Source organism: Chamaea fasciata, unplaced genomic scaffold (genome assembly GCF_029207755.1).
Source record: "Chamaea fasciata isolate MVZ Bird 193981 ecotype frontalis unplaced genomic scaffold, bChaFas1.0.hap1 SCAF_6, whole genome shotgun sequence".
In the NCBI taxonomy this organism is placed as follows: domain Eukaryota; kingdom Metazoa; phylum Chordata; class Aves; order Passeriformes; family Sylviidae; genus Chamaea; species Chamaea fasciata.
Genome location: NW_027094091.1, coordinates 58,588,634 through 58,610,655, shown reverse-complemented (window position 1 = coordinate 58,610,655; position 22,022 = coordinate 58,588,634). Strand labels below are relative to the sequence as shown.

Here is a 22,022-nt window from a genome sequence, read left to right as displayed (position 1 = left end):
TAAGCCAGTGCGTGGCCGTACTGTGTCTTTCATAGCACACGGGGAAAGCGCGCAGCGCCACTCTGGTCTCTATAGCAACTAAGCAAAGCGCGTAGTTACGCTGTTTCTTTCGTAGCGAAAGTGCGTGGTTACGCGGTTATTTCGTAGCAAACAGCGAAACTACGTGGTGCGACTTTAAACTCATTTTTAGAGCAAATAAGCAGAGCCCGTGGTTCCGCGGTTTATTTCGTAGTAAAGAGCGAAACTGCGTGGCGCCACTCTGTTTATTTCGTAGCAAACAGCGAAAAGTGCGTAGCGTTACTCGACTTCTTTCGTACCAGGCAAGCCGAGTAGCGCTCGCTCCCCCACCCCCTTCTGCGCAATCGGTGACAAAAAAACACCTCGTAACAAAATGTTCGGAATGATTTTTTTTTCTTATTTCTGATTTATTATAAATAATTTTATTATGCGTTAATTTATTGCTATTTATTTTTATTATTCAATACACTTTCATTCATGTGTTGGTCAGGTACACCTCAGCATTCCATGGTTCTTTACCTTCCATATTGTTCACCTGTCCTACACAGCTGTAGTCTATTCGGGATGAGGCTCAGCCCATTCCCAATCACCACAACTGTGTGGCTGCATGCCTCACCTCAGAATTCCACAGACTGAATAACTTGGCTGGTTGAAAAAGCTCTCGGTCAGGTGCGTTGTTATCATCTGCTTGACACCATTTCCCAAAACTGAAGTAATGGACAGTTCCCTTGAAATAATCTTGATAAGAGTTTGAAGACTGATAATTTGGAGGCTATAGAAGGGGTTGTTTTTGGGGGGGAGTGGACTTGTTGGCTCAATGTCTTTTATGCTTCTGCAGCAACACAGAAGAGAACAATTCTCAAATAATTTCATCAGTTTCTTGACTTTCAGATGCAGATTCTTGTCCCTCGTTTGTGTTTTTTTATGTAATGTTACCGAGTGCATGTGCACTGCCCAGAGAGGATCTCATCTCATCTCATCTCTCCCACGTCCGTTTTTGTTCTGGTCATCTGCATGAATATATAGAGAACAAAGTAGAACATTAGAGCTGATTTTTAAAACGGTTATTTTTCATTTGTTTTCAATAGACTCAGTGACACATGAGTACTGTGAAGAAGTTGATATCAAACACACTGCCTGGCAGAGGCTTAATCTTAAAGGGCAAATTTAAGTTCCACTTAAGCCACAGTAGTCTCACTGGTTCTGGTATCAGCTGGGGTTGTTTTTTTGGGTTTTTTTCCATCCCGGTATCAAGAAGATTGCATTGAAAAACTTGGTGCAACAGTAGTTTCAGTTTTAACATCCTTTCCCACTCCCTTCCAACTCCTCTTTTTTTTTTTTTCTTTTTCAATGAAGGAGTTAATCAGCCTGATGCTACATGTGAATGCTGAAGCCCGGTACACAGCAGCACAGATCCTAAGCCATCCCTGGGTGTCAGTGAGTAAATCACATTTCACTTGTCTCTAATTTGACATTAAACCTGTAAATCTGAGCATTAACATGTAGTGTTCAGAAGCAGCAGTACAATTAGCAAATATAACACCTGATTTACCACAGACACTAAGCTGATGCCTGCCAGGTCCTTCATCTTCTCAGGCAGCAGCAAAGGAGAACACCAAAGTGCATTGCTTATTGATTTAAAATCAATTAATTATTAATAAGTACTAGGTTTACATGGACACAGTCAATGCTTATTTTCAGACAAGTTCTAAAAGAGGGACTGAATATGATCTGTGGAGTTCCCTGACACAAGAGAAGACAACTATTAACAAGCATATCATTGGGTAACAGCTCCTCTAAAACATATTTATGATACTTTATAACACTTCCAAACTTAGGACATGACATGCCATTTAAAGTGATGATTTGAAAGAAATCCAGGTGACAAATATGCTTTTCATTTTTAAGATTATTTCAAGCATGCTGTTTTTAACTTGCTTAAATCAAACCCGCAGCTTATAATTATGGGACAAATCAATGCACTGGAAGTGTCACATGTCATTTTAAGTAGAAGTTCATTCATAAAACAGTGAGTGATTGCTCTGTTCCTTTCCTCTGGAATTCTCTCTCATGTAGCAGAGTGTGCTCTCTTTCAGACTGCCTGTCTGAATATTTACTCTGCATTAAAAAGCAGAAAGTACCTGATGATAAAAAACTCCTTATTTTTCCTAACTTGAATACTGTGTTCCTTCTTATACAGGATGATGCTTCCCAGGAGAATAATATGCAAGCTGAAGTAACAGGTAAACTGAAGCAGCACTTTAATAACACCCTACCCAAGCAAAATAACACATCTGCTGGGGTTTCTGTCATCATGGTAAGAGAAACGAACATTTTTATACATTGATAGAATACTCTGCATATTTTCCTAACAGTGCTCTATGAGCATGCGTGGTGCAAGAATAGCAAACCCAAAACTAGAACAGTCTCTAATTCTAGTCTTTATTGATGTAAAATGTGGATTGTCTCATCATTACTTGAGAGCAACCCAGTCTATCACAGGGTGCTACCCAAGAGATAAAAATGAGCTTTCAGAAAGAAACATGTGAACACTAAGTAGGTGTCTGTTAAAATGAAGTTTATTAACAAATTGAAATCTATTATTATAAATAGTGGTGGGTTTTTTAATCATATTGCCCACCTAATTAGTTAAGTAGGGTCTTTCTCTGTGCCTGACCAAGTATTGCTTCATCTTGAGCAATACAATAGTCTTGTTCAATAGTACCTGTGCCAGGAAACCAGGCTCCATTCCAGAATTTTCCTTTCTTTCTGATCTTAATGGGGCCCATCCTTGTCCAATGCAAGGATGGACACTGCACACAAAATGTATCTTCAGTCACTTAAAGAAAGCAAAACCATCCATGGTAACATAACAGGGACTTCCACCCTCACCCTCCCGTTAGTTCTAATTACTCTCAAATCCAGCTCACTTACTTTAACAAAGAATTGATTTAATCATCTGAGAGCCAGTAAATTTAAATAAAACATTTCTCCCAACATCTCTGTCTTTGCAAATTTGTGTGAGTTAAATAGGCAAACAATTTAAGTGTAGGAAAAGTGATAACATAAAACTTAAGTCAGGAAATGGATTTCAGGTTCATGCACTTACCTACATTTCATTTGACAGTTTGACTTGACAGTTTGAGAGGGACTTCAGAGCTTCATTCTTTATACTGTTGAGACTATGGATAAGCCTGAAGCTGAAAACTGGTATAAAATGCACTATATGTAATAAGAGCAATTTTAATTCTAACTCTCAGCCCCTCTCGAACTTGCATGCCACTTAAGCCTGTCTCAGATCTCTGACACAGCATAGCTTCTGGCTTCTTATTGGTGTGGGTTTTTTCTGTTAGCTACTGACATTCCTTCAGCCAGGAAAGTTCACCCCATTTTGCCTTTTCCTGCTTTATTTCCTTCTAACAGGTATGGAAGGATGTAAATGCATAATTATTAATTGCTGAATGCAGCTCCCAGTTAATGCTGAAAGGAAAAGTAAAACCTTGTTCAAAACACTGTGATCTAACAAGGGTTAAGCCCCCAATTTGTTATTCTTGCCCTGGTTTACCTTGAGCATTGAAATTTAGTTACCTTTGTGTTCAGAAGTTCTTCACTTGCTCCAGCACTCATGGCTTACCAACATTGAGCTTAAGACAAGCACACTTTGTAACTCTCGTGTATTGCAGTGCATTGCTCTCTCAGTCCACCTGCACATTCACTGGAGCCCCTTTAGCATCACCTCATGCCAACACTGTCACCTGGCCCATGCAGATAATACCATCCTGTGGCAGATAAGTAAAACTGCACATCCCCAGTTCAGTGTCCTTGCACAGGAGGCTCCTGCTGCCCCCAAAAGCATGTTGCTCTTAATTCATTACTGATTTATTTTTTTTTTTGGTCAATTAAAAAATGTTCTGTAAATCTAAATTTGTTGCAATTGTGTTAGTTCTGCTTAAAGTAAGTCTAGTTTCTGTCCCTTGCTTCCTTCCTTTTTTCCTCCTTTCCCAATGCCTGCATTGCTTTCCTCTGAGTAGGTCCAAGGCAATGGTACGTACTAACTGCGATGCTTTGTTCTGCTGCACAAAAAGTACATGGTCTCCATTTGTAACAAGAAAGGAGAAATAACTAAGCCAGTCTGAAGTGGAAAAAGCTGTACAGCCATACCAAGCCAGCAAAACAATACCTTTTAAACACTTAGGAAAAAAGTATTTTGTCTTGAGTGATGTGTATCTGAAAAAGGCTGAGCAAACACCAATACAACAATTTTTTACTTCCACAGACATGTCTTGGTCTATTCTCCTGGCAGTCATTTTGTGCATGTCTGTATCTCACTGTATCTAAAAGCAGCTAGAAAAATATGAGAACCCTTTGAAGACAGAAGCAAAGAACTAAACCACTGAACTAAACATTGTTTCTATTTAAAATAAAAAATTCAATTGACACTTCCTTTAGAGCCAGACAGGAGATAATCAGTCCTAAACAAATAAAACATATTCTTGCTTAGAAATAGTAAAATTAAAAAAGAAAACCTTAAACTGCATTACATAGGAATGTGTTGCTGCTGTGAGGACAGCACAGGAGAAAATCACTGTCAGCATGAACTGAAAGCATGTCCTTCCCCTTTTATATAACTTTACCTGCCACTGAAATAGCAGAAACCCCTATTTACAACTTTTTCCAGCAAGAAAAAAAGACAATGCAATGGTGTCTTGGTAATGGTAAGACTCCTTTAGACCATCACTAATCTCAAAAGCCCAGACCCAGTTCAGCTGTTCCTTTCCTTGCATGCTTCCTTTGCAGTGTTGATTGTCAGTAGAAGAGAACTCAGTTGTGGACTATGGAATTTTCTCCTTGTACCTCTATGCAGGGAGGCTAGTGATGTAACTTGAATTTTAAAACAAACAAACAAACAACAAAAGAAAACAAACAAGCAGAAACAAAAAAGGAGGGTAAGTACCTTGTATCTGCTGTCCTTGATGGCTTTGATACAATAACACATCTGAAAAAAGATGCTAATTTTGACTTGTGTCAAAAAATTATTTCAGTATTAAATACCTCAGTGAATAGTGTATTAGTCAAACCTAATTAAAAACACACAGAAATTTTCAGGTTATTAAAGCAAGTCCAATCAAAAAAAATAAATTGCTGAGGAAAAGGCAGAGCATCTGACCTCTACAATTAGCACATATCATTTAGAGGGCATGGAAATTGTCTTCAGCAGATGTACCTCCAGATAATTCACCTATTCACTATGCAATTCTCAGTTTTCATTCCAACTTGTTGCTGCCTTCTGCTGTAAATCAATTTTTAAGTACAGAATTCAGAAATTTTGCATTTTTGCCACCATAAGAGGTCATTTGCCTCCTCTCACCACTAAGCAGAAAAGCAGGCCCTTTCCTTGAAAAAAGAAAAAAATGGTTAGGTTTCCATCTGTCCCAGGGGCTCCCCTTCTGTACCCTGTGGTTTGTTACAGGAATTGTAGCACTGATTTCTCAGTAAGGATCACCTGATTCTTTGTGTCTGAAAAACCACAAAATAAAATTTTTCTAATAGTTACTATGACAAGTTTCTTCTCTATCACAACTTCTGCCATCTTTTTTTCCACATCAGACTTGGAAGACAAAAATTTTAAACCTGTAGCGTCATGGCAAGCATACATCTGGAAGAGTTTTCCTTACATTTCCTAGAGTCAGCATGACAAAAATTATACCATTCATCATATAAAAGATTTCTCATGTTATTTCTCCTTTCTTATCCTGGCTGTAGTGCATGCAGTTTATGTCTTGTAGATTGTTTTAACCCTTAAGACAGGGCTGTATTTAAGTGCTGTTTCATGTTTTGCCTTGGGTTTGTTTTGTTTGTTTGTTTGTAGAACACAGCTCTAGATAAAGAGAGTCAGATTTTCTGCAGCAAGCGCTGTCAGGACTCTGGTAGAGCTGGAATGGAGAAAAATTCTGCAATTGCTGCTGCAGCTGCTGATCCTCGTGTGGCTGGGCCCGAGCCCCTCCTCCCTGCTGCTCCTGAGCCACTCCGGTCCCCCAAGCTGCCTACTCCTGAGCCTGCTGGGGATCAGCCTGCTGCGTAGGACTGGGGAAAACAAATCCAACTGAAGCTCCCCACGCTCTGGCCACAGTTTTCTTCATTTCCCATGACTTTTTTTCAGTTTGTATGCACCTCTTGTGGCGAGCCCCAGCCGGGTCTGATCCTCCCTCTCACAGCAGGTGAACGAACCACATCTTAGGAACAGCAGCAGGGGAAAGACTCTGGCAATGTTAGGTGTTTTTTTAAGTTCTCTGTGTTAATAATTAACTCCATTTCACACAGCCTTGGGCTCTAAATAGACTAACTTATGGTGTAGCTAACCATATTTTTATATGAGCAGTGAGGTGGGGAACAGTTACCTGGCCTCATTTCCACCAGCAGGCCCTGTTCTGTTCTTCTGATGGGAATTCTCAGAAAAGTGGGAGAGGCAGACAAGGGAAGAAAACTTATATTTGCCTTCTATTCCAATGCCTCTATTTTTAGCCAAGTTTCTACTAAACTTGAAGAGGCAAATTTTCACGAAGAATTTTTTAGTGGACTAACTGTAAAATATCATGAGACAAACATTTGGAGATAGAGAGAGAAGGATGGTTGTTTTCCATCAAGTTTGTGCTTTGATTTGCAGGCAGGGTAGTGTTTAGATAATATGAATTTAAATAAAGTAACTTGGGATGTAAACATAAGCAGTGGACATTTATTTGTTACGAAGACTGGAGTGAAGGAAGCCTTTTTGCTTTAGCCATTTTCTGTCCTAACCACAAGTGTCCCATCCACATCTTTCTCCAGGGTCAGACTATCTGATAGATAAAATAAAATAAAATTACTTTGGGCCTGTGAAGGGGAAGCCTGCTGCATGTTATCCAAGCTATGATGAACTGAGCAGCTCCTAATCCGAGGACAAGCTGATAGAGGAGCTGCCATCAATAGCCATCAGAGGTTTGTCAGTGCTATCCCCCTATTCACCTGGTGCAGGCACTGGAAACCAGGATTGGGAAGCAGCTCTCCTTAATCTGCAGTCACAAAATAGACGAGGTTTTCTCTTTACCATAATGCTTAGTTCAATAGAGTATGTATTCAGCTTAATCCTTTTCCTTTGCTCGTTCTTATGAATTGGTCATAGTTCATTTTTTCTCTTAGCTATACTTTCTACTAGAATTGTAAAAGAAAGACCTGCAATAAACTTTCTTCATTAAAAAAAAAAAAAAAAAAACAGAACACAAAAAGTCATTCATTTCCTTGAGAGCTCAGTTATTTTGTCAGTGACACTGCTGTCTTTATTCCATCTGGAGAGACTAAACAACTATATGCCTACCAAAACAATTTAATAGAATCAATTTCAGGGATTCCCATAAAGTTCATTGTTTTAAAGTTCATTGCCTCCTATGAAAGCCATGATGAAACATAGCTGTTTTACCTTTTGCAGAGCATTTAAAGATCAGAAAGTGCCAACTGATAACTTACAGCCATGGTGGCAGAAAGACGTGCAACATCTTGGCAAAAAAAAAAAAATGGTATTAAAGGTAGGGAAACATGGCACATCTTAAACTATGATAAAAAGGTTGGGCTACAACCAATCCTTGTTAATTAACTTTGTTGTGGGTTTCCTGGAGTAAGTTCAATTGAAGAGTATGGGAATAGCCTTTCTGTAAAATGATTTGGTTTTTGGTACAGTGCAAAAAGATGAAGCTATCACTCTAACCTTAATCTGAAGGGAAACTGGTGAGAGTCTGTAGCTGGCTGCCTGTGTGGTTGGTGATTTCTGCAACATCTCAGACTCAGCCAAAGAAAGGATGTGGAATTTCTGGTGGAGCAGGCTAACCAGACCCCACAGCAAAGACAGGGAGCCTCCGGAAGAGCTAAACTGAGAGATCAGCAGAGAGGGAGCATCAAGCAAATAATGAATGCTGGGTTAAGTTCTGTTTTACCTAAGATTATGGATTCAGCTATGAAGAAAAAAAACTGCCATGGACTGGCAAGGATTTCCAACATGTTGCGTTGCACACATAATTATGCATCTTTAACTGAAAGGATCATTTGCCAGGTCAACAGCTGCCAGTTCTAAACTATTATCCTGTCCCATGGAAGAAAAAAGTAAAGAGAAATGCCCTGAATTCATGTCCCTAAGTTCATGACTGATCAACATCTAAACAGTCTTAGACAAGTATTTTGATTCACAGAGCAGAGGCAGGTTCCAAAATGCCTATTTAAAAACAGTGATGACAGCTGGAAAAGACGATCATATGGCCAATAATCAGATGAAAACACAGGATAGCTGGGAAAGTCCCAACTCTTTTGTGTGACCTTAGCAAAATTATAGCACTACTCCATGCCTTAAAACAGTTCCACAAAAGTTCATTCTGTGCAGAGGTATATGAGATATCAAACTTTAACATAAAAATAAAATAAAATAAAGGTGTGTTGGTTAACACTAAAACACTTGATGAGGGTCCCTAAGTATCACACTTGGTTTCTTACCTGCTGCACTTTCATTTAGTCCTTCTCTTGCTGTAGAACCACAAATTGCTGCTGGAAGAAGGCAAAAATAGTTCTGGTTCACCATTCTTTTTCCTGTTATAAAGGGAAAGAAACTATTATAGAAATTGAAAACAAGTTACACATTTTTCAGAAAGGACTGTTACAAACATAGTGACAGCCTTACTGCTACCATGTCTACATTTAAAAAATTAATTTAAAAAAATCTTTTAAAATATCCTACCTTTTCTAGGTCCTTTGAAACTGAGTAGTTGTTCACAAAAGTCCAATGAGCCATTCCTGCAGTTCTAGATTTAAAGTCCTAGGACTGAATCGTCTCCTGCCATAAATCAATACAACACTACGTCCACTGATGGATTCCCATCAATATTTACCCTTAGAGACAATTATCCCAATTCTGGAACATCAAAAATTAAATTTAAAATAATTCTCAAAATACATTAATGAAGATGCTGTTTTATGGTGTTACTCATTCTTAGCATCCAAAAGTCAAGAATATTTACACAGGTCAGTAAGTCCCATTTAACCCTGGTTTTCACATCTTTCTTCCTCCCAGTAGTCACTGGTCTAATTATTATAGCTTGATACCATAGATCTACTGATTCCTTCACTTTTACATAAATACATGTATTTATCATCTTTGGTTTTATCAGTTTTTAAATGGGAAATTATATTTTGAATTTACTCATTCTTTCAAGCTACATCCAAACAGCAACTGGAAAGGAGCAGAAATGCACAAAACTAGCAACCTACCTAAAATACTCATTAAGTAAAACTGATGGTTTTCAGATGACAAAAAAGGCAAACAAATCAAACCCTCCTGCTTGCAATCCCCTTTAATGTCTAAATCACAGAAATAGGTATTTAGTTGAGCTCTTCTGTCAAGGGGGACTCACTCTAGCAGGACTTTTGTTTTCTCTTTAAACTAAATTACCATTATGAAAAAAAAAAATACCAGGGCAGGGATTGGTAGCTGCAAGCAGCCATGCAACCATCCACTAAGAAGCCGTTGCTTCTGTTGTTGATTTTTTTTTTCCCCAGAGAGAATTTGAATTTAAGTGCCTTTGTTTCTTTTGGAAACAGGAAGCCAAGAGTGTGAATCGTGCAAGGTGCAGGTTTCAAAGGAGTACCAAAACCTGTTCCCTCCTCCCCAAAATAATAAGTGAGATAATTGCCAAGTAACAGGAAATACTGAAGTCTAGAGCATTTAAATGCTGAATGCTTGAACACTGCTTGAATTACACTACTTGTGTTGTTTCAAATGGTGAGATTTTGGGTGCTGCAGCTACAGAGGCTTGAAAAAAGCATCCCTTGCACACAGGATAAGCAAGGCAAAAAGCAAAATGGGAGAGCAAGGTACAATGTCATTCCTGTTACTGGACATGGCTATTGCTGATTGCACCAAAGTCTCACCACACAACCAGGCTGGGCTGTGCCTAGAACATTTTGCAGCTCGGAGCTCACACAGCAGCAAGAAAAATACTACAACAGCTGGAAGGAAAAAAATAAAAGAATAAATTATCACTTCTCAAACGTTTTCCATTTAGCAAACAGCAAGTACCACATTTTGGGAACCCCTTTTTGACTATTCCCACACCATGCAGCATCATTTCCAAAGCACACACCAGTGTCTTTAATTAGCTGACTATATGATGCAGTCCCAGGGGCAAAGCTCTATGCAATTTCAGATTTTACTAAATACACACATCTCTTTAGTTTCAAGACTACACTTTCCTCTATTATCTCAATTAATTTACAAAAAAAAGTAGATGTATTTCCTACAATATATAAATAGTTGGGAAATATTTTACATTCCTTTCCTAACAATATGCTTCTTGATAATGTCTCAACTGAAAGTATGCTATTTACAAGTACAAGTTAGAATTTATTCTTTCAAACTTTGTATATTTTAATCGTTGGGGTTTTTTTTTACCTTATGGCAATGGTTGTATTTGAATTGACGAGCTTTAGGTTAAACATAGTTGAATTTTAATACATCTAAGAAAAATATAAAACCATTTCTTACTTCTTTTGTTTTTTCCAGATCTTTTAAACAGCAGCTTTCAATTACTATACATCATTACTTGCATTAGTTTACTGAAGATCTTAGGCTGGTTCTGCATAAAAGTAAACTATTTTGGATTTCATATAATGTTGCATCACATGGTAAATCCAATGCAGGTGACTCATTTCAAGTGTTACACAAACACCCTAACCCTGTATGGGGGAGGCCTCACTGGTTTAGAGCAGCATTCTCAGAATGGTCCATCTCTGGTTCCATTTAATGAGGATAAACCCAGTTTCTCAAGAACAATATCGTGATCTGTTATTCCCCTTGAATTACTTCTGGGAGGGAAAAAAAAAAAAAAAAAGTATGCCATACCACAAGCACACTGAAGTCTCTATGAATATGAAATTTAGGACACAAAGTGGAAAAACTACAATCTAGACAGTCACCTTACCTAGGCCAATCTCATTCAATAAAACTAACAACAATCATGTCCTGACTAAAGCTGCAATAAAATTCACTTCCCATTACCTTGGTATCAGATCAGCTCTTCGGGATGTTTATCAGGAATGAAGTGCTGCAGATAGGTGAAGGACTACCAAGAGGATGTCAGGGCCAGAAACAGTAACAGACACATACACAGCTTGCCTTCAGATGTAGAGACAGCACAACACAGCCAAGAACTGCAAAAATATTCTCAAGTCTCAGAGCGTTTATTCACCTCTGCCTGCAGTAGCACCACAACACAAACTTTATTCAGAGAAGCCCCCACTCTGACCACCCCTTCTTCTCTTGCCAGATACTACAGCATTTCCACCAGCAATTTGCTGACAGAAAGCCCAAAGGATTTCAAGCTACATTTGCCAAGTACTGCACAACCCAAGCAAGCACTGCTGCTGCACAGCACTTCCCATAACCCCAGCTGGCAGCAGCTCTGCTGATAAAGAGGTTTTCTTGGGATCCATGTGACACAGGTGCTGCCCTGAAGAGAGTTACAAGTACCTGAGTAGCTGGAAATTTAACCCTGTTGTTCCATCTCATCACACACAGCATGAGGTGGACTGCTTCAGCCAAAGCTGATATCCCAAGCGCACACCTGGGTCCCAGGGTGGTGTCCCAGGTATCTGGGTTCACCTGTGGAAGGAGGGCATGTCCTACTCACTAGGGCAGTCCAGAACGGGGGTGTCTTCGCAGGCCTGCTCACGAAGGAGAAGGTGAAGGTGTCCTTTCCCACAGAAGGACTGCAGCATTCCAAAGGCAAAACACTAGACTGCAGCAGCTGCTGCTCCGCAAAGAGGGTTAGATGCAACTCAGGACAGCACACACAGGTACAGCTGTGCTTCCAGTTTGGGAAAGCACCTCCTGATCCAATAGAGCCCTTTCTAAAACAAGCAGCCTACCAAATCAACTCCCCGAGAAATATTTTGGCTCCTAGATGAGAAGCTATTATTTCTATCAGTAATGAAGTGTTTCCTCATAATGAGAAGACTTTCAGGATTTCCATTTGGCAAAATACACCTTTTCCTTGTTTGTTTTCCCTCCACCCCGTTTAGGAAACCCATCCCTGGCTTGAAACAAACACAAATTTAAGTTCAAGACCATTCCAATTTCCCCTCAAACTCTGCTGATACAAGGCTGTGAATGTTGTTGAACTTCAGGAAATGTGAAATACAAGTTTTGCATAATAAATGTTCAGTACACAGAGCTCAGTACACCAGGCACTTCCCACAGACACGACCCACGACAGCCTTTGCTTAATCCCATCACCCTTGTGCTACACGAAACATGAAAATGTAACTACTGATACACCACAGTCACCTCGGTATGAAAATGCAGAAAGCACATAAAACATCATTTCATACACCTAAAGTACATGAAATAGATCAGCCACAGCACCCCTTTCCTCTGTTAGGAATATATCCTGAATCACAAGAATCCAGTACTCGACTGAAGGTCTCAATTACAAATGTAATTTTATTTAATTTATTCACTCAAACTGAATTTTCTCATTCCAAATCTTTACTGAAAGAGAGAGTAGTTAAATGCTTAGAAAAACCAGGAACTGCTCTAGTAGGCAGCTAAAGAAATGTATGTATCAATACAGATATGGAATGTAAATTTCAACTCAGAGATCACAACATACAAAGAAGATTTTTATGCAATACAGACTTACAAAACAATAACAGTTCTTTTCACAAATATTTTCACAGAGTTCTGCACAGCAATCTTGTAGAAAAGTAGATTTGTGCAACACCAAAATAACTTATTGTTCCTTAGTATAAATTATTTTTCATTTCCTAAAAGAAAGAGGTAATTTAATATGACTGGGCAGGATCCGACTGGATTTGGTGGTAGCAAAATACAAAAAACATTGTTGCTATAGGCAGAGAAGGAATATGGTACGTGCTACACTATTGCAGGGACATGTTCTGATGAAAAAGAAATAAAAAGTGGCCTGCAAATCTTGTGCTTCTGCAGCTGGACTGGGGCTGTGCACCAGCAAGCACCTGCTGCCTCCCTGCTTTCACAGTCAGCCAGCAGAAATGTGCTTTGGAACTTGCCCCTGCTAAAAAACACCTGCCTCTGTGGGCTTCTGGTTTGAAGCCTTCAAAATCAGCCTTTCTGATTTGGAGGAACAATCCACATTTTGGTGTGCTTTGAAGGAGATGCCAGGTAGGAACTAAAAAGGATTCACACTTGATGTAACAAAAACTCCACTCCCGATTTCTCTCGTAACTGCACGAAACATACAACTAAAAAAGAACTAATTGTCTAGGCCTAGAAACATGCTTGAAGAGTAACATTGATGGAAATGATTTGCAAAGTTTAAAATTACATTAACCATAATTTAAATATTACCCCTTGATTCCCAGAAACTTCAGTGCTGATGTAGTACAATCATTTGGAAAAGTATGAGACAGAGTGTGGTACGGATAGCACAGATTAAAATTCCCCCGATACCGTAACTCATTTCCGTTATGTTAAAATCATATATTCCTCAAGGTTACAGGTAAAGCTTCAGATGGAGCATCTGTTTCTTCATAATATGGCTAGAATGTGAGTTTTAACCATCTTTAGGTTTTGTTTACATACAGGGATCAAAATAGACTTCTCATTGTGACTAAAAATATAGATTTTTTTTTTTTAACTACAGAACCCAGCAGCTGGTTTTCTGCTTCTTTGCCCTTCCCCCAAAAAAGTCAAGCGAGGTCTACAAAAATAGCAATTAACTTTAAAAAATAGGTTGCTTCTTCCAGCAAATGTAAGTTACATTCAGATGTAATAGAAGTATTTCTAAGGAGCCGTGTGGCGGCTCGACCCCGAGGGAGGCAGTGCTGCGTGCAGCTCCCTCCTGGCCACAGCTGCTCCTGTCAGTGCTTGTCCCGGCCTCTGGGAAGGTCAGTACCTGGTCTGGTACTCGTGGTGCCAGCGATTGAAATCGTTGTAAAAAACCACGATGCTCCCGGATGCCATTCCAGTCATTATACACCTGCGGGAAGCAGATTCACCGTCAGAGAACACGCAGAGCACCGCCAGCAGTTTGTGTGGTACAACACAACTGTTCACCAGCATCCCTGTCCTGCAAGGCCACCTGGGATTGCCCAGGATCATTTCTTGGCTGGTTTCTGGGGGGTATTGGAGCGGGTATGAAGCCCTGGTGTAGCAGCAAAGGGAAGGAAGGCCAGGAGAAGTGTTCGTGTCAGTTTCAGCTCCTTCAATTAGGCACATCTACATGAAGGAACTGGGTGTGGGCACAAGCCTTCAGTTGGAAATGCTAAAACTGAAGGCTTTGTTTGTTTGGGAAGCTCCTGAAAACAATCGCTGGGCTTTCCCACTCAGACACTCTTTCTTTCTGAATTCCTTACCCTTGGCCTGCAACTGGAGATCACTGGTGTTTGAAAAACCATGACCCTGACACAGTACACAATCACTAGAGTTTCTGGATCATCTTCTCTACAGTCTCATTAAAGTATTACAAAAATCAGAACTAAAATCCTGGCATTTTGGGGGGGGGGGGAAAAAAAAGCTTTAGAAATAAAAAATTCGGAGCAAAAGGCTGCAAATCTTTTCTTCAAAACAAAGATTGAGATCATCAAAATGTTGCATTTTGATAGGATCACCTATTTCATGCCAACAGTACCATTTTGATTGTTTTTCTATTACGTTAAAATGTCTTTTTGCACACTCTCGAACACATTACATTCATGCATACCAAATAAATAACTCTGAGTAATTACCTGTAATTAATCAGTAATTACTCAGTAAAATACTCTGAGTAAATGTCTTCCTTGTCTTCCAATCCAAAGTGAATATGTTCTTAACTTGAGGCCATGGATAAATTTCTCTATGCCCATATTAAATTTCAGTTCATTAATATGCCATTAATTACAGTTTAAAGATTCTCTACATGCAAAATTTCCAAGGTCTAAAATTCAGCAGCTGTAACTCCAGTTTTTGAAATATATTTAGCAGCAAGGGCTTTTTTTAATGGAACACTGCTTCATCCAAAATGCCAATATTCTCTAATTATGCTTATCAAGAAGCTGTTCAGCGTTTCATTGAAGTCCACAGGTTTCACTGATTTGGATTTTTCAAAGTTCATTTTATGTAAGCTTTAGAAACATTGATAAAAATTTTACAAATATTCAGTAGGGACTTCAGTAAATGGAAGGCTAAGAGCCTCAGCAACATGCTTTACTGCATAATGAAGATATTCCTAAGGGATTTAGGGGACAAATCTGCTCGAAAAGTACACAGAAAAACCATTTAGTAAATACACCACAGCAAATAAAATCCTGGCCTGAAAGATAAAGGTGTACAGATGAAATGGGAAACATCCATCTTACAAACAAACAATATTTCTGTGATAAAAGCACTGAAGCATTGTCGAGTACATCTCCATTGGAAAGTGCAATGTGAAACTGCAGTAAAAATCTTAACTGGTCATCTTCAGCAGGAGGAGCGTTCAAAAAGGGTCATGCTGTATGTGGACAAAATAACTTCTCTAGAACTGAGAATGACTCCTTGCTTTAGCAAATGTAAGGATGTGTGGAGGGATTCTTCTTGTGCTGTTCTATCTAACAGTCTATCCAACTGTTCTATTTTTAACATGGAAGTCTGGAATTAGGAATGTGATTTGTCTTGTAAGTGAAAGAAGAGAGATGAAAGCACACATGTAACCTTCCACCTCCATGTGACCCACACTGTACATTGGTGCAGACCAATAATTCAGCCTATCTTGAAAGTCTGCCAAAGTAAGATTTCTTGGATCTCTCTTCATTCCCCAAAGAGCTGAAATCCTGAAAAAGAGTATTTGCCCCAAATATAACATGTTACAAAAAAAAGCACTTTTGCCAGCACAGAATTCTCAAGATAATCACCAGGATCTGCGACCCACCTAAAATCACAATCAGAACAACGACAAAAACACAATTGAATTGTAAATATCTATTCCCCAACACTCTTGCCCAGAGCAGGCTGTGGTCTCACCTTTGGTCATAGGACAGGGCCATGGATCGGATGCCAGCGTCGCACCCGGGGTAAGCAAAGAGGCGTTTGAGGTCCCACACCTGCCAGACCATGACCACGCCGTTGTCCCCACCCGTGAGCAGATACTGTCCATCCCGACTCAGCTGAATGGCCTGGGGGAAAAGCACAGGGAGATCTGCCAGATAAACGTGTGTGCTGCTCTTCCTTCCCCACTGTTCCTTTCAATAAAAGGTTTCATATTGATAGCTCAGTGTCCAGGGGGACTTGGATAACAACACAGGCTTTTGGGAACCAACATTATTGTCATGTTATTTTGCCCAGCAAGAGAATTAATGCTGTCGTGCACAAATCTCCAGTACATTAGATGTCACTAGTTAAGTCTCACCTGACCTGTGATTTATTTCATGTTCCAAAGTTCCAATATGAGGTCAGCTAAAAAAATTTACTCTTCTAATTAGCTGGATTTACAAGATGCAGCAGCACTGGCATTAAAATACAGCACCTGACATTCCCCCAAGGGTCTTTAATACCAGCCTAGGAGAAGCTGAATGTTGACAGGAACTGAACTGTTATACAAATCACTAAAATTAATTTAGACCAGCATTTTTAGGTTCCTGCACTGGATTAATAAAAGAATGATCCACCTCTCTTAATAGAGACAGTATTTCCTTTCATCATTCATCCTGAAACTGCCTGTGAAAAATCCAATGGAATATACCCTGTTTTGTATGCATCATGGGGACTGATGGCAAATTTGTATTTGAAACCTCCTTTTGGGAACCAGATCATGAAATAAGATGGGATATCACTGGTTTTCAGAGTCAAGACTTCTTCAAACAGGAATCTTCATTCTATTTTAGTATTTCTTGTGTGCTACTGGAAAAAAAAATACCCAGAAGAATAATTTTCCTTCTTTTCCTGATGACTATACCAGATGATACTATCAGATATCAAATGGACAAGATTCAGGAGAAATCTTTCTTAAAAGAGGGATTTTCCCAGTGTAAATAAGCCAAAACGGGTCTTAAGAGAATTGAACTTGAAACTTTATTAGAGCAAGTGCTAATTCATGGGCTGAGAGAGATCCTCTCCTCCTGTGCACCAGAGCACCCAAAGTCACTGGATTAGGAAGATCAGAAAGTTCCTGTTTCCTTTGGTATCTATTTATGGAAATGCTGCCCATGAACTTTCTTAATATTTTTCTGAGCGTGCTGATGCCTTCTAAGGGGGGCAAGAAATTGGCAGAAGTTCACCAAAGATTTATTCCCTGCTTTGAGGTGATCCTACCAGTTTCATTGAGTACCCCATAGGTCTCATATTGTGGAGTTTCCTGAATAAGAGTACTCCATTCATCTCAGGCATTGCCTTCATCACTCAGTAAACTTTCAGCATTCCCCACCTCAAAAAGCATTGAATGAAGCTGGTTCCCAACACCAGCCCTTGGAAGACTCCATGGCTGGTTTTTTTCACAGCATGTGAGCATTTTTTCCCTGTGTGTCTCAGTAACTACTACTACAGAAACTCTGAGGAGGATAAAAACCTCATCTGAAAGGAGGCTTCTGCCTTGCTGCTCTGCAGAAAAGAAATGTAAGCAGTAGAGGATACCAGGCTCTGATTTTATAGCCTCATCCTCCAACTTTCCAGGGAAAATGAAAGGTCCACAGCATTTTCCAAAGGAAGTAAACCAAAAAGTTGAATGGATTCTGTCATGTGGAATGACATCAGCAAGATCAAGACCCTTGAAACTACATTTTGGACCAATAGATTTATGAATGTTCATTATGAAAACATTCTCAGGACAGACAATTGATTTGTAAATAAAATATTCTGTTAGAATGATGTAAGAATGGACGATGTTCAGAGCTGTGGCTTTTAAATTCCATAAATACACTCTCTAGAAACGAACTGATTCCTTTTGACTAAAACATAGTCACTGGGAGGCAAGGACATTGCCTCAAGATGATAGTCTACAAGCAAAATTCCAGCTCAGAGATTTATTCAGGAAACAGTAGAAAGAACTGAAGACGGGATTTTGCAAACATCTCTCTGCTGAAGCCTGTAATTATTTCGGCACTTGCAGTCTCTGCTTATACAGGTTTGCAAATATGCGAAACCTTTTACATACCTCAGGAAAAGGAAGTTTGGGGCTTTTCTTAACATAGAGAATTTATAGCACATGCACCACAAAAAAATCAGAGGAACTAAAACACAAAGACGTTACGTTCATGCAACACTGAAGTGTTTATACAGACTGCTGACAAGCCTAGAAACCAAAATATACAGTGTGTGTAAGATACTGCTTTGTGAGCAGCAGTAACTGAAGTCAGACATATTGCACATCTGTATTTTTTGTATTGCTGCACTCTATTACTGTGATGCCAAATACATCCTGTAAGAATTATACGATGTGCGACACTTAGATTAAGATAGAGCTTCTACATTATGTTATAAATTTTGAGTGTTTACTGCAACTACTCCCAAGGAGTCGGAATGGATCACATTGCTGGAATTTTATTTCATACAAAAACTTTAAAAGGAGTGTAATTGATACACAAACATATACTGTAAACAAAATGTAACACTGAGGAAAAAAAAAAAGAGATGATAAACCTACTCCAGCCGTGTTTTGAACTAAGATGACAAGACATACATGTAATTTTAAACACAATGAAGCAGAACTGGTATTTTTCCAACCACATCTAAGTATGGAAAACTGAATACTTACAAAGATTAGAATTGAGTATTCTGAGTTGAAGCTTCTCCCTCTCCCCCCAAAAAATAAATGTTCCAACCATTAATTGCTTCCATTGACTGTTGCTATCAGGAATGTGCTAAGCACCTCGAAAGCACAGACACAAGGAGCTTGAAAACTCTAATTTAGAGGCTGTCTTAGAAGAGTACAGTAAGAAAGGGGCAGAAAACAAACTGATAAGACTGAAAATTATCTAGAACTAGCATGCACTGAGTGGATGATCATGAGATCTAACTAACCACACAAGTATTAAAGAGATTATTCATTAGAAGCAAAAATCAATATGGGGTAGTTTTGTTCTCTATAGCAATAGCAGCCTCCTAAGGGTATTTCCAAATTGCAGTGAAGACCGTGACAAATAATTATTTGCTACACTTATAAAATTCAGCTGATGAAAATCCATTAACCTTATGGTTATGGTTCACTTCAATTTTATACTTGAGGCTTTTACTGAAGAAATGCTTTATTAAAAGGCAAATTAAAGCCATTAATCTTTAACTCTTCCACTACCTGCAACATACAGTAGGTTTTGTGGTCTTTTGATTAAATGAAGTACAGGCTTTGAACCCTTACTAATACCTATGCAATTTTACTAAGTCATTGGCTTGTCATGAAGATGTTGATTTATTTAATTTTTATTGTTTATAAATAAATTTCTCAGCCACTTGCCTATATACATTTAAATATGAAGGGATGAAGGAATGAATGAAGGGATGAAGGAATGAATGGAAGAAAAAGGTGACCCTGTCAACATTTCAGTTTCATGATACTCCCTTCAAGATTAACAAACGAAAGGATGCTTTTACTCCCAAGTACTCCAGCTGGTATAGAGGACGACATGAATCAATTTTACTGTTCTGCTTTTCCCCAGCGTAGTTTATCTGCAATTCTGCTAGGTATGAAACTGAAACAATCCTGCAAGTAATCTTTCTCACAACATGAGCTTCAGACTCTCAAATAATCCCCAAAGCACACAATTTCAGCAATGCTCTGAAAGCTGCATTTCTGACTTGTATTTCATTGGAAAGTCTCAAAACTTTGCACAAATCCCTTTTAACTTTTCAGGTTTTTGAATGGCAGTGCTTTGTAAAAAGGCAGAGCTAACACTGTGACAGCCCTGGCTTACAGCAACAGGAGTCTTGTGAGTACTTCCACATTTCAAAACAGACTCAGGAAAGGAAAATAAATTGGTTCCTCTGGGTGAAACAGCATACAGTCTTTGTTTAGGGTAAAATAACTTTACCTTTCAGAACAAGCACACTATTTAGAGTTAAAGGTATTCATTAAGATATCTAAACACTACATGGTAGATGTACTGTGATATGCCTAAGCTCCACTGAGCAATACAGTATTTAAAACAAAAACAGGTGGAAGGCATTGATTAGACCTTGAATTTCCCCAGAGGGTCTGAATTTTTTCTGGCAGTTTTCTAGCACAAGAATACAAGAAATAAAATCAGAATGTTGATCCCAACGTCACTATTGAAAACTGCTAGTCTTGCCAACAGCGTCCTGAAATACCAGCCCATAATGACACAGGAAAACCAAAGCTTTTACATTACAAATTCCACACTTATGACCCTTTTCCTTCCTTTTTCTATCCTCCCCAAGCAAAAGCCAGTGAAGAGAGTTTGTCAGCACAGCCCATGGGTAGGTGCTATTCATTTTAAATGCCCCACTTTAATCATGCAGTTGCCACTCTCCTTCAGTGATGATGTAGTGCAGAAGCACTGGCAGAGACGCTGTAGGTTGTTTAAGCGTAAAGCTCAGCTGGAACCACTGGGAGAGAAAGAAAACAAAACAAAACAAAATAAACCCCAAACCCCTCTACAAACATAATTCTGGCCCACAGAGAGCAGAACTTCCATTGCCTCCAGCAACGTTCCTAAAGCTGTGGGTACTGACTGAAACACTACAGAAATTGTTTTAGCCGGCAAGGGATTTCTAGATATTTTACAGATTTGCCGGCCTAGCTGACAACATAATCACAACTGAAAGTGACAGATTATCAACATTATTAATGTAAAAAGAGAAAACATTGTGATATAGTCTTGCTTTATGGAAAGAACTCTGAGATGAAGGGCAGGCTGAAAATCTCAGAAGTATTTGTACAAGGACAGCCAAAGGTACAATTTCAGGGAATTGATGCAAAAATCTACATTAATTTGGAAAAATGTCTGGGGACAGAAATATACACATTCCTGCTTCACTTCCCCAGCCTCAAACCTGCACTTGTGGCTGCCACAGAACACAGAAGTCAAATGCCCCCTAACCCCAGTAGACTGCATTCTCACTATGTTATTTCTGCATATTCCACCACCGGCATGGCTGACATTTTGAATGGATGACATAGGGATACTGGATTAGCAGAGCACAGTACACGAAAGGAGTTTTAGAAGGTTTTAAGTGGAATATATTGAACTGTATCAGAAACTTCAATGCTAATGAGGCAGCTCCATACGAATTATAAGGTGCAAATAGTGAAGACCAAAATTCTTTAAAACACATTGACACATTCTTCCATTTTTAGCATGGAAAGAAGTTCTCACAACTTTGCACAACAGCTGAAAGAATGCCAATAATTCTGTAGAAAAAAACATGATGGCAGAGAGGGATTTTCTTCCTGACACGTGTAATCCAAATAAAGGAAAGTCTTTTGAGAGTTTTCAACTGAAGAGCACATTGGAAATCCAGGCAGCTGAGTTCCTGGGATCTTCCATCAGATCACAAAAATCAGCTCGGAGGTGTGGTACTGCACTACAGCTGGCAGCTTCTGTTCTGTTTCATAGGTACGATTACACAGAAACTGGGAAGACACCTTCCTTTTGTATTATAAAATAATTTCCATAAAGCTATAAGCTTAAAATGCCTCCTGCATAGTTATGGACTTGTTCCATGTCTGTTTCAGCTAAAAATGTGGAACTCTGCTGCCTGCTTAGCAAATGCCAAGGGGCTGAAAGAGTTGAAGTATAGACATATCCCTGTAAACTTCCTGGAGCTTAGCACAACACATGCTAGCTGAACCAGGATGCAGGAATGCAGTCAGAGATGCCAAAAGAAAGGGGAAACTAACATCCAAAATACCACGTCCACTGACCTCCTGCCTTCAGACTCAAAAGTAAAGATGCAGCACAGCCTCTCCTGGTCAGCAATTAGTAATATTTGTATTCTCCAGCTCAAGGAAATGCCTACACAGTATTTCTTACTTTATGAACAGAGTTTT

The 22,022-nt window shown here is 39.2% G+C and overlaps 2 protein-coding genes and 1 long non-coding RNA gene across 8 annotated transcripts in view; 1 reads left to right on the top strand and 2 right to left on the bottom strand.

The window, feature by feature from the left end:
* Positions 1 to 8,531, top strand: part of DCLK2 (doublecortin like kinase 2) — an 84,600-nt gene extending 76,069 nt beyond the window's left edge. For 2 of the 4 annotated variants that reach the window (XR_010721533.1, XR_010721534.1), the window contains 4 exons: positions 1,375 to 1,455; positions 2,219 to 2,335; positions 3,146 to 3,228; positions 5,888 to 5,976. Coding sequence is in view for 2 of the 4 variants with exons in the window: in XM_066186500.1 (XP_066042597.1) it covers positions 1,375 to 1,455; positions 2,219 to 2,335; positions 5,888 to 6,100 (411 nt within the window). In the remaining 2 variants the exon portion in view is untranslated. Of the gene's footprint in view, positions 1 to 1,374; positions 1,456 to 2,218; positions 2,336 to 3,145; positions 3,229 to 5,887 lie in introns of all 4 variants that reach the window. The other 2 variants (XM_066186500.1, XM_066186502.1) reach the window with 1 other exon arrangement.
* On the bottom strand, positions 420 to 11,511 carry LOC136291438 (uncharacterized). The gene is made up of 5 exons (XR_010721535.1): positions 11,090 to 11,511; positions 9,964 to 10,041; positions 8,774 to 8,869; positions 8,533 to 8,625; positions 420 to 1,028 (listed from the first exon to the last, which is right to left on the bottom strand). It is a non-coding gene; the product is annotated as an uncharacterized lncRNA (long non-coding RNA).
* A 995-nt stretch (positions 11,512 to 12,506) lies between these two features.
* The window catches only part of LRBA (LPS responsive beige-like anchor protein), a 364,153-nt gene continuing 354,637 nt past the window's right edge, over positions 12,507 to 22,022 (bottom strand). For all 3 annotated transcript variants that reach the window (XM_066186497.1, XM_066186498.1, XM_066186496.1), the window contains 2 exons: positions 16,049 to 16,200; positions 12,507 to 14,048 (listed from right to left, as the gene is read on the bottom strand). In XM_066186497.1, the coding sequence (XP_066042594.1) occupies positions 13,958 to 14,048; positions 16,049 to 16,200 (243 nt within the window). In that variant the 3' untranslated portion in view covers positions 12,507 to 13,957. The remainder of the gene's footprint in view (positions 14,049 to 16,048; positions 16,201 to 22,022) is intronic.